At 54.0% G+C, this 12,211-nt stretch overlaps 1 protein-coding gene across 2 annotated transcripts in view; it reads right to left on the bottom strand.

Annotated features, from left to right (window-relative positions):
- SLC35F3 (solute carrier family 35 member F3) overlaps positions 1-12,211 on the bottom strand; it is a 192,650-nt gene that overhangs the window by 1,218 nt on the left and 179,221 nt on the right. For both annotated transcript variants that reach the window (XM_075497388.1, XM_075497389.1), the window contains 4 exons: positions 11,169-11,388; positions 4,910-5,035; positions 1,934-2,126; positions 251-340 (listed from right to left, as the gene is read on the bottom strand). In XM_075497388.1, coding sequence (XP_075353503.1) covers positions 251-340; positions 1,934-2,126; positions 4,910-5,035; positions 11,169-11,388 — 629 coding nt within the window. The remainder of the gene's footprint in view (positions 1-250; positions 341-1,933; positions 2,127-4,909; positions 5,036-11,168; positions 11,389-12,211) is intronic.

The following is a 12,211-nucleotide window of genomic DNA, read 5'->3' as shown; positions in this document are numbered from 1 at the left end:
TTTTCAGTATGCAGGCTTCTTCGGACAGTAACTTAAAAAGCAATTCTAGAGATTATGAATATTCATGTAATATTATACAATACATATTTGACACATAAAGTATACATTTTTAATTAGTGTCATCTCTGTAAGTCTTTGAGAGAAGATGCAAAACATGTTTAGTAAAGCTATTTGCTTTTATCCCTGTTGTGTATTTGAAAGGCCACAGATTTAATGTATTCATTAAGATGCAAAAGGCAGAAATTCTTACCTGCGTTCACTGGGACACTCAGTACAATTCCAAGAGAAATCAAGGTGGGGTATGTAATAGCAATCCCAAAATTTAGTAGAATATTGAATGCTGAAGAAGGAAAGAAAAACACCTTTTACTACAGTGAAACTAGCCAGAGGGAACGCCACTTGAAACATTTATGCTTTATTACTCCCTCTGTATGCTGTTCACATAGAAGGCACAGTAACTTCTGTTGTTACTCCAGGAAGATACCTGCGGACAGACGTCTGTCTGCTGCACGTCCGCCTGCCTGAGACATTGCTGTTTCTGGAGAACTCCAGAATATATCCCACGGGAGGCCAGCGGCAGGATCAGGTGGGTACAACCTGTCTCTCAGTGTACTGTGCAGTGATTCCCACTCTCTATACCGATCCGCTTTGCCCTGCTGAAAGACTAAACACTTTTCATCTGGGAGGTTTCAGCCAAACAGTCGCTTCTGGCTGAATATATTTTTGTAGAAAAGCTGCCTCCAGCTGCAGGTGGAAGATGCTGTAAATCTAACCCTCTTCCAGACAGGAACTTGCTAAATATAATTTCATACAATGAAATTATAATATCGTTAAAATATCATTACAACTCAATGATTATAATATCACTCCATGGTAATACCATACACTGTTCATGGAGTGTCTCATGACAAATTAATAATTGCTTTGGACCAAATTCACCCTTGTTTTACGGTGATTAGCTTTAGCAAAGTCAGGAGAGACTTGCCAATACTGAACTTGTCAGCAGCTGGGGCTCTGACTGTCTTCTAGTAGTACCTATACATTGCACACCCCAGTGATCGCTTGCCAAGTTCTGCACTACTTGCTTACGGAAAGTAAGCAAGTAGTGCTTACTTTCACTATGGGGTCCACTGATGAGTAAACTGGAGGTACTTTAGAGTCAAGCGTTGTGACTGTTCAGGGTAAAAGGAGCTGGGACTCAAGACAGGGATGGAGAAGGGCTATTTCCAGTAGAAATGAAAGGAAGGTTTTAGGAGATGTGATGCCATCATCCAGTTTAGGGACCAACTGTGGCAGCACAGTCAACACGACTAGTTTAACAAGGAACGGCATCACATGTCTGATGACCATGAATCATTAAGGCTTAGATTTGGCATCCCTCCCAAGCTGGGTTCCCTTGGTGGCCCAGCAGTGGCAGCAGAAGAGAGGAGTGCCACCTACCAAATTCCCATCAGCTCTATGCAATGCTACATTTTCAACTTTTCTGCTCTTTAGGAATAGCAATTAGCTGCTACTGAAGTCAGCGGAGGTGCCGGCGGCTGACCTTGACTGGCCTGGCCTCAGCTGCTTGCTCGGGGGATGCTGACGAGCCCAAGGTAATGCCCTGCCGGCAGGGCTGCTTCCCATCACAGCCCGGGCAGGTGTCGCTTGTCTCCGTGACGCCGAGTTCACGAGTAGGAGTTAGGACAAGCTTTACAGTTTAGTCCCACAGCACCTAATGACGGCCACAATATTTTGGCTTGATAATAACAGCAGGAGCGGGGTCTACGTTGGCACCTAGGAATGGGCCCTCTGCATGATTTCTCAAGCTAATAATTAGGTTGAAAAGAAGGGAAAACAGCTCCAGTATTTCAGAAGCCTGCAGCTTCCGCCCGCGGCCAGTTTCTGGCACCCTCCTCCACCCCGAGCAGTGAGAGAGCCCCCGTCTACTCACTCAATAAGAGAATCGAAAATCCGCAGAGGTTTCCCCAAGGAACGATGTCGAAAGAGCTCCAGTACTCTACTTCGGTAAAATAAAGGATGACAGGAATACAGGTAACAAAGAGGACGTTGAAGACAGCTAAGACGGACAGGAATAAGGCAGCTTCTCCAAATTTAGCACTGCCCAAAAGAAGTTTGAATAAAACCTACAAGAGGAGAACACATGGGTTTAACTCTCTTGCACCGCTCCTCTGGAGGGCTGGTGTCCTGGCTCCAGTGGCTCCCGGCGTCCTGGCCCGCTGGCCAGCGCTTGTGGCCAAGGGGCTGGGTGCTGAGCAGTGTCAGTCAGCACCTATGCGGCGATGCTTGCCACACACTTCACTTCATGGCTGCTCGTGAAGCTGTGGAGAGCAGCTCGTCTGCCCCAGCCTTCTCCCTCCTGGCACCCCCCTGGAGCACAGGCAGGGGCAGCTGCCAAGTGAGCCCTCGTGGGAAGGGGACTCAGCGCCTTTGGCCGTGCACCTCCTGAAAGGGAAGGTTGCTCACCCTGGCCTAGACCCTTCGGTCTGTTTTCTGCATGCTCCCTTTGGGAAAACCCCAGGAAAATTTGACATTACATACAGAAGACTTGGTGGAGCAGGGTAGGGGGAGGAGAGGAAGCAACGGGTTGAGGTCTCCCTGCGTGAGACATCCCTGTGCCAGCCCCTCTCTGCCAGAGAGGAGGGGGCGGCTCGGAGGCTGTTCCCTCCCGTCCTCATTCCTTTGCTTTGACTGGCCCGTCTACCCGGGAGGGGTTTTTTTTCTGTGGTGTGAATTTCTTCCTCCTCCTAGACACCGGGTGGAGGAAGGCTGCTGAAATGGGGCACTGCGTGGCCCGGGCGGGCTGCAGGGTATCTGGGCGACGGGCTCGTGGGTGGCGAGACCAGCACTGCCCCACGCAGCCCTGGAGAAACCACCCTCGGGGGGAGCTGAGGCTCCCCCTGACATTCCTGACTCGACCTCCTTGGTGGGGTTTTGAAAGTTAGATTTGGTCAGTGGGAAGCAGCACGAGAGGAAATTACAAATACTTAAAAAAAGAAAAAAACCCTTCCCCTTAAGAAGCGGGTTCTCTTCTTGTAGATACCAACTTCAGCAGCTGCACACAGGAGCAACTCCTTTCCTCTGCTGGACTCACTTCCAGTCTATTTTTTAGGAAGATAAATGAGGTTTTATCCCAATGCACAGCATGTCCATTTTCTCTGAAGGAGGGAGCAGCTTGCTGCCCCGCAGACTCAGGCAGTGAGGACCGCAGTGTCTGTGCACCTCCCAGGGTGCCAGCCCAGCCCGGATCTGCCCACGGCGGGACTGGCTTGTCCCCAGAAGGCAGACGGGGCAGCTGCAGCCCGCAGCCCAGAGCACAGCTGCAGCCTGACTAATGACACTGCGGGGAGGGATTTAAAAGCTTTGGTTTGCTAGCGGGAGAAAGAGAGAGGAACCGAGGGGTGTGAGCGGCCCATCTGGGGAGCCCCCGCGGACTGGGCTGGGGTCTGCATCAGTTTTCCACCACAGAACTGCAGAGGATCCGGTGGATCCCATGGGCTCTGGGTACAGCTTTCCCCTGCCACGGGCTGCAAACCAGCAGAGCGACTGGACTCCGACTTACCGGTTTGTGCTGGGATGGTAGGCCCCCTCGCTAGTGTCAGTTGGCTCTTCCCTTTGCCTAACTAGAGCCCGGCAGGCAGGTCTGCAGGGCTGCCATGCTCGCGGGGCTGCTGCCCACTCCCACCACCTCGCAGCCATCGCTGGCCAGTGCAGCTGCATTGCCGCTCTGTCCTCGCATGCGGGGCGCGTTGCAGACTAACACCCTGCTGGCACTGCCACCATCACCTCCCCGTGCGTGGGCTCTGGTGGAGCAGCCCTGGGACCCTCTGTCCCCCCAGGGAGCAGAGGTGCCATGGCAGAGGGGCAGAGCTAGGCTCTAGCCTTGAATAACCCTCCCTGCCTGCAGATGACTCCAGAGCCATGGCACTTCCTGGGGTCTGGAGGGCCACGTCTCTGGTCTTGCAAGGAAATGCTCTTTTAGAGGAAAGAGCTGTATGAAACTTCATGACCTCCCTTATGTAAGACATAGGCCGATCTGAAAAAGTGAGCAGAAAGCATTGCAGCACAGCACTGAGGGACACAGACAGACGCTTCTCAGTTTGGCAAGTCTCCCTGGATTGCTTGTGTTAAGGCTGGAGGACTTGCCTGGCCAGTTTGTGTTGGAGGACTGGTACAGTGCAATTCATTAGACCAGATGGAGAGCTCGACACCTCATCCCAGTCTCCACATCCGAGCCAGGGTGGGTGAACTGCACCCTACAAGTGCTTATTCCTCTCTCTGGACTGCGAGTCTGCACGCCATGAGCAGCACAGAGGCAAATCCACATACGTGTCGCAGGGTAAGTGAAATGGCTCTTTGCCCAGCAGAGAAGGCTGCATGTCATCTTACACATAGTGCAGCGTGCCTGGCTGGTCAGGACGAGACCTTGATTCATAGGCATGTGCTTTGGATTTTAAGCAGGTGATTATTTCCATGATAAGCAATGCTTCAAGCCCAGCGTAGGCTATGTATGCCACCGAAGGAGGACTGGCAAGGGGAGGTAACACAGTGGCTTGAAAAAAGCAGCTAAATCTCTGCAGGGCACTTCCAGAGTGAGTAATTAAATCCAGCACCTGTGGAAAAGCAGCCTCATTTTTCAAGAAGGTGGGGCATCTGTAAGTCCTCCTGTGGGCACTGGAGAAGACTCTTCCCAGGAAATAGGAGTTTTTATCCTAAGTGAGGGCAGACATCAAAGCAAGTGAATACCTGAATGCAGTGTTGCAGAGTCAGTGTGTTTATGGCAGAGCCCCTCAAAGAAGGGCACGTGGCACTGAACTGCGTGAAGGTCTGCAAGTAGGACAGGAGCAGTTAAAGTGAGTGATGGGGTTGATTGGCATCTCTCTGGGGGTGAAGACCCAGGTGTGCTTACCTTGTAGAGAGCAGACATCGAGGCAGAGCCCACCACCAGGGCTATCCCAATAACGGAGTGGCTGTGAAACCCATCAGCGTACGTCATCATAACTATCCCTGCAATAGCAAATATAGCAGCCACGATCTGGTTGGAGAAAGAAAGAAAGCGAGCAAGCGTTACTGGACAAGCCCCAACATGGAAAAAACATGAGAGCAGCTTTAAATGAGAGGGCAGTACTTTTGCATCGTCTGCTCCCCTCCTTATGTAGAAAACGAGTAGCAAGCCCAGGCCAGTGCCCGAGGAGCCGACGCTGCCTCCCCTCGTGGCTTCCCTGGCTGCAGAGAAGCTGCGGGCAGAGCTGCGAAGGAGCGGCTGCCTCGGGGCGGTGCGCGGCGGGCCGGAGCGCCGGGCCCTGCGTCGCGGGCTGAGCTGAAGGGGGGATTTCATCTCTGTCACTGAGCCTCCCCATCGGCGAGACCCCGCAGCCTGTGCGTGACAATAACACACAAGTAGTAATTCCCTGGTGCTCGCAGGAAAGGCTCTGAGTCCTGAGGAGGTTTTGGAGGAAAAAGGGGTTTCAAATAAACCTCATGCAACTACTTTCCAGTTCAGACGTGTCATTTCAGAGAGTAGAGGGAGGCTCGGGCAGCTGGCCAGGCCCACAGCAATGCCTGAGGGGGGTTGTCCAAAGGAAGGTAGCATTCACGAAGGAAAGGGACAGGCTGCCCCTGATTCAGCAGGGTCAGCAAGAGACCCCTGGCTTCTCCGGGACTGTCCTGCCAGGCGCCTCAAGCCTCCCCACGTGCTAATTCTGGGGTGAAAGGGGCTTTCTGCCTGCTCCGTGCAGCCTGGCTCTGCAGTGGTGCGAGGGACGCCCTGCTTGGACCACATCCCCTTTGGCTGCACAGTCACGGTGACGCTTCTAAGATGATTGGGATAAATGAGTTTATTTTGACCCATAGCTGGGTCAGTGCCAGCCAACTGTCTCCGCTCCCGGGGCCAGACTGGGGTTTTAAGCCCCATCCACAGGCTGCAGCTGCCTACACGTGCAAGAGCGATGGCCTCCCCTCACCTTTCCCGTTCACCACCAGAGATGCTGGGGCTGCTGTGAAGATGCAGGGGAAAGCCTGTGTGCCAAGCTCTGCTGCCGCCTGATGAGCAAGCTGTGGTGGAGGGGACCCCTTTACCAGCTGCAGGTCCCCATCCCGGCAGCACCAGCAGCCTCTTCCCTGGGCTGAGCTGGGGCTGGTGCCAGGGGGCACCTATAAAGCTTCCACAGACAATCACCCAGCAGATCCCTCCTGCACGCTGACAACAACAGCTCCAATTTCCCCTAACAGAAAAATGCCCCATTTTTGCAAACAGAAGGGGATCAATTTCTCCAAAGGTGTTGCTGTAGAATGGCAGGGTGGCGTAAGGGTAGAAGAAAGCCCGAATCAGCAGAACCTGACACTGCCTGGAAAATACTGAGTCTAGAAATTGCTGTACTGCTGTTCAAGATGCTGCATGAGCACAGCTTCGGTAGGCTACGGAGAGGCAGGGTTTCCCCCAGCTGCTCAGCCCCTTGCATGGCCCAGCCGAGGGGCAGCGGGTTCTGAAGATGCTGATTTATGACCTGATCAGAGCGGAGCCTGGTGCAAGCTGCAAAGACTGGGTGTACATGCTGCAAATTTGGGGACGTTCAGATATGGCATCTTGGCTTGCAGCCCTGTTGGCACCCGATCTCTCCAAGCACAGCTAAATTCTGCGCATCATTTCTAAAGCGAAGCTTGGCGGTGGTGTAGCTGGGCCCTAAGGTCCTGGACAGGCTTCTTTTTAAGGCAAGGAGAGAAAAAACCCCAGTGCATGGTTCCACAGCAACGTGGGGCTGTTTCAGATAGGCAGGACTGAAGGAGCTCAGCAGCCCTCAGCAGTTCTCTCATGTCAGCGTGCTGGTGCTTGTCAAATAAAAATTCAGATGCTCTGTGTGGCTTCAGAGGCACAAGAAAAAAGGTCATCGAATGAGACTAGCATGGGGCAGGTGCAGAACAAACAAAAAGAGATTTTTTTCTTCACCCAACATATAATTCAGCCAAGGAAAGCTTTGCTGTTGTACACTGTGGATGTGAAAACTTTACAAGGATAAACTCACGGAAAAAAAAATCCATCGAGAACTATTAACTATAGGAATATCGCTTCCGTCTCAGGAAGTCCTTGGGCCTCAGATTGCTGGAGGCTGGAAAGTCTCATGAGGAAATATCATTATAGGCTTTTCTTTTTCAGACAGATTTTTCTAGGTGTCCACTACAGGCAGCTGCTGGAGCCAGGCTGCTGGGGCAGACACACCTTTGCTCTGACTCAGTATGGCTCTTTGTGGAGCTGCAAGATGCATGGCTTGGGCTTAGCTGAAAGATGGCAACTCCAGCCCTTCAACATCACCTGTGCTACAGACCAGGTGACAAAGAGTGGAAGATGCAGCGTTTCCTCTAGCATCTGCTCCAGGCGTGGCCGTCTCCCATCCGAGATGCGTGGGGCTCGTCCAGCCTTCACGGGAGAGCCGGGGGAAAACCACAGCCACAAGTCAGGCTGGGGCAAAGGGCTGGTACCTCCGTGTGCGTTGGCGAAGGGAGCCTGCCTGAGCCCCTGCGGGCGGCAGTGGAAACTTGCAGGGCGCGTTAATGAACTGCAGAATAAAAAGCATCCGGGTTTGCTTTCAATGTCAGGGGTTGGCTGACTCCAGAGCACCTCCCTGGAGGCTGGGTCTCTGCCCAGTTGCAAGGAAGACTACGATCTGGGATTTGATAGTTTATTTATTTCCAAGTCCCACTGGCAGGTGTGCTTGTCTATACGTTACGTACGCAGGAGGTACTTGCAAGCAATGGCTCTCTTGAATCCTGAGCTGTTTTATTTACTGTAGCATGGAGGGAAACACTGAAGTCAAAGATCAAAGCAAATAAATGCAGTCTATGAAGAGTTTTGCTGGGGCAGAAGTCCTTGCCTCTTCTACCAAGCATGTCACGAGCGTCAGATGAGTCTTGGCCTCGCCTGTCGACATACGCTCTCTCTGGAAGCCTTTCAGCCTGTCTATCAAGCACGTCGTTAGTGGTGGTGACGGGCTGCTTGCACCCCACCACACCACGGCTACCGGCCTGCCGTTACTTGCAAATGCCTCAGCACTGCAGGGCTTGCAGAGGCAATGCTTCGGGCACTCACAGCTTCATTACATGTGTGTCTTCTGTGAAAGCAATACAACAGCTCGCAGCCCAGTTGGACTGTTGCTCTGGGCGCAGTGAAGGGAAAGGGGGAGAAGTGTAGCGTCCTTACAGGAGATGTAGGCACTTACAAGCGCCTGAGTGGCAAGGATGGGATTTTGTAGCTTGCTCTTACATTTAAATTCCAGCCAAATTGTGATTTAAGTGCTTGTAGAGCTAGTAGTTGCACTTCAGAAGGCCAAGTAGGATACTTGTACGTGCTTAAACCCCACTGAGCCGCTACGTTTCTCACCTGGCCTCTCTTCCAGCGGGTGTGAACAGGGACACCCAAATGTGCGGTCAGAGCTTTGCTGTGGCTCTGTCCATCCTGCTGCGCTGCCGGGGGGATGGAGCGGGAGCGTGGGAGGGCTCCTGCTCGCCGCAGGGCAAGGCACCATCGCCCCTGCAGCCTCATCTGCCAAATTCCCTCTCAAAAGGTGCTTCTAAAAGGGTCAGCAGCTCTGACGCAGCGTGGGCCTGAGGGACTGCGAGCTTTGGGGTTAGGCTGTGGGCTGGCTCGCAGTCCCTGGGTCGCTCCCGGAGAAGCCCCAGCAGCTGTCCCTCCTCCTGGCTGCCAGTCCCAGGAGGAAGGCTTTGTTTTGGGGTTCATCCCGAGGCTATCCCCCAGCACACCAGACAGTGCCACCCGCAATGGCTGCTGCTTTTCACATGGGCTGTACAGAAAGGGAAGATAAGGGGAAAGAAAATGCATCTCGCCAGGAAACTCCTCACTACGTTCCTCTGCAGACAGAAGCGTCCCCAGCTCTCCCATGGTGGCAAACGAAGCTGGACTGCCATGCCCTGCCAGTCTCTAGGGACAAGTGTCTCCTCACTCACATTTTGTCACCAGTCACGATGCCACGATGCCAAGAGCGAACAGCCCAGTCCTCCTGCGAGCCCCTTCCTCCTGTGCTGAGGCCCCTTGCTGGCCTGTCACCAGGGTGGGAGGTGGCCATGTTTCTTCCTGGGCATGGAGGTGGCTTCTCAGGAAGCCTCTCCTCCCCCCACCCGCTGCCCCTCACCGGTGCCAGGTGCCACGGTGAGGGGCTGGGGTGTGTGGCAGGAGCATCTCATGGCCCCCACCACCCTGGCCCCGGCTCCGGGTCTCTGCTTCATTGCTGCTTTCCCAAGGCAGTGCTGGTAAGAAACGAAGGACAGCTGCACATGGCTGAGACCACCACCCGGGTCTGCTTCCCTGCTCCGTCCACTCCTGCTGCCCCTTTGGGAAGGGAGGGATCCAGAGCAGGATTTGTCCCCCAGCACGTGTTACCTGCCACAGCACAAGACCTAGCCTGGCCGGGAAGCTGCTGGAGAGCCCCTGACCACCCCGGCTCTTCACACATGGCCATGCACCCGGGAGACCACGAGAAGCATCTTCGCTCCAGCGTGTGCGTGTCCGTGTGGGTATCCCTACACACAAGTCGGCTTCTTTCCCCCCAGACCACAGCTGTATCCAGCGGTGAGAGACGGCACGTGCAGACCAAGGAGCAAGCTGCAAGCATGGGAGAGCAGTGGTCAGCCCTCTGCACACCTCCTCTGCTGGTGTCCCACCAGCACCGCAGCTGACTGCGCCTCAAGATGGCTGAAGACCACAAAAATACGCCTTCCTTTTTTCTACTTTTATGAAAATGGCCAGCATGGCCAGCTAGGATAGCAGCAACACTCCCCTGCCTCCAAGATCACTGCAGAATACCCTTGTTTCTGTACTCAAAAATCCCAGTTAATTTCTTTTGAAGTTACGGCTACCTGGGCAGGTGGGTGGGCAAGCACAGACACCAGCTGGCCAGGCCGGGCTTTTGGCAGGTACATTTTGCAACGATTCCCAGAGCAGCCTCTTGGCTGCCACCACCGCAAGGCTGGCCAAGCTCTCCTGCCAAGCTCTCCTGCTGGAGAGCAACGCTTCCCGAAAAGTTAACTCTCGGCTGCTCCACGCAGCCAGGGCTAACAACCTCTTCTGAGCACTGAAAGCATTGCCCGGGTGGGCGGGCAGAGAGCTCCTCAAATGGTGGGAAGAAAATAGGTACTATAACCGTTATTGCTGTTAATATTAATAAGTGCCTGCTGGTGCAGTGAGGCAGGAGGGACGCACTGGCACCTTTTCCTTGCAGTTACTCTGGCCCCGGCAGGACCCCCTTGGTGCCGGGGCGGTGGGTTACTCACCTGCCCGGCTCTGCTGCCAGAGGACACTGCGTGCTGAGCGCTGCCAAAACGGCAGCAGGGTCAGCAGGGAGCTGCGGGGTTTTCTGATAACCCCCCCTCCACGCGGCTCCGTTGCCGCTGCGGAGCCGGCGTTCACGTGGGGTGTAGGACTAAGGGTGTAAGCAAACATTCGCGGTGCCACTGGGAGAGCAGCCCCAGGGGAGCAGGCCTGCTGCCCCGCTGCCTGCCGTGCTGCCTGGCCCCGTGTCCACAGCTGCCGGCCAGAGGCAAGTCCCTGCGTGCCGGCGTTACGCCGATCCTCCACCAGCGACACAGGCACACACGCTTTGGCCACGGGTAGGCGAGGGCAGCCCAGCTCTCCTCTCCTTGCCGCAGCTGCTGCTGACTGACATGGGTGCAAAGGATAACTGTGCCACCCTGCAAGCCTGCTGTCGCGCGTAGAAAGGTGAGGGCCCCATTAAATTCACAGGTTGGGACCAGAAACGCATTGCGTGCAGCCGCGGCTTGCGGGAATGTGCAGTTAGAAACAACTAGGTCTGGTGCCACAGCCTGGGAATAGTCACTCGGAAGGGGCCGGCAAAGGCTGACGCATGTCCACAGCAGCATGGAGATAGCAGCTATCCTTCATGCCACGCTCTGGAGCAAGTTACCTCTTTTCTGAAGGAAAATGCACAAAGGCACCAGGCTGGGGGAGACGGGGGCTCTGGGCGCTCACGGGTGCCTGGGCAGGCTGCAGGGAAGGATACGCTCCTGCTCCGCAAGGATTTCTGCACCCGCTCGGCCGTCTGTGCGGGGTGCTGCTCGACTCGGCCGGCGGGAGGAAAGGGGAAAAGGAAAGGCAGAAGAGCGAGGGGGAAGAAGGGAGACAGAGATAAGACGTCACTTACCCTCACTCCCATGAACCTGTCCCTCAGAACGATCCATGAAAGCAAGAACACAAAAGCTTTGTTGCAGCAGAACAACACGGAGACATCCGTAGTGTTTATTTTCTTTATTGCATGTAAGTAAAGGTAGTTTGTGAGTGTCCAAAGAACACCAAAGGGTGCTGCCTTGGTAAAAAACACCTTCAGAGTCAAGCCATTGTCTCCAAAAAATCGGCAGCACTCCCTAAAACAAGGAGAGAAAGGCAGCATTATTACACAAGCCACTGAAGCACCTGGTGTAGTGCCATGATGCCCCAAAGGAGAGCCTTGCCCTGGCATCAGGACCCTGAGCTGTATTTCCCCCTTGGGGAGTCTCCTCTCACTGGCCTATACAATAAAGCTTCCTTTTAGCTCTTTTGGCTGGTTTCACCAAGTCTGAATTGCTTCTTGTAGGCTGGCTCTTCATGGCGGAGGTTTCCCCATCCAGCACGGATTGTAAGGGAGCTTCTCCCCGAGGACACCTGGGGCTGCGGAAGGTGCTACCGGACGTGCACAGCGAGTGCCACTGTCCAAATTGGATGCCCTGCTGGACTGCGGGCCCTGTGTGGGGGTAGCAGACGGCTTTCTTGGGGGTAGCAGATGGCTTTCTTGGACTTGGCATCTCCAGTGAAGTCTGAGGAGCATTAGGGGAAACGTGGTATGTTTCGTGCACCAGGATGACTATATACCATACAATAACCCCCTCACAATTAATTGTCTCCCCAGGTTTGCTACTGCTTATCGGGGAAACCGATTTTTCCTTGGTGCCATAACACAGCTTGTGAAGCCCTACCAGGAATCGTTTGATGAAGAGAGCTGTCAGTGAGTCACGGTAGATAAATAGTTATGAGAAGCAAGACAGGACTGTCATATAAGCTACACTGTAATCCCAGAACAGTCAGGGGACAAAATCACTCCAGAAAAACCAACCTTCAACTTTAAATATTTTGACAGAACATTTTGGACACAGTTGCTCCTGCTGTCCAGTAATTTCAGTTTTGCCCACAAGGGTAGATTGTACCCAATGA

Source organism: Mycteria americana, chromosome 3 (assembly GCF_035582795.1).
Source record: "Mycteria americana isolate JAX WOST 10 ecotype Jacksonville Zoo and Gardens chromosome 3, USCA_MyAme_1.0, whole genome shotgun sequence".
Taxonomy (NCBI): domain Eukaryota; kingdom Metazoa; phylum Chordata; class Aves; order Ciconiiformes; family Ciconiidae; genus Mycteria; species Mycteria americana.
The sequence above is the reverse complement of the archived record's forward strand: the minus strand, read 5'-3'. Positions and strand labels throughout refer to the sequence as shown.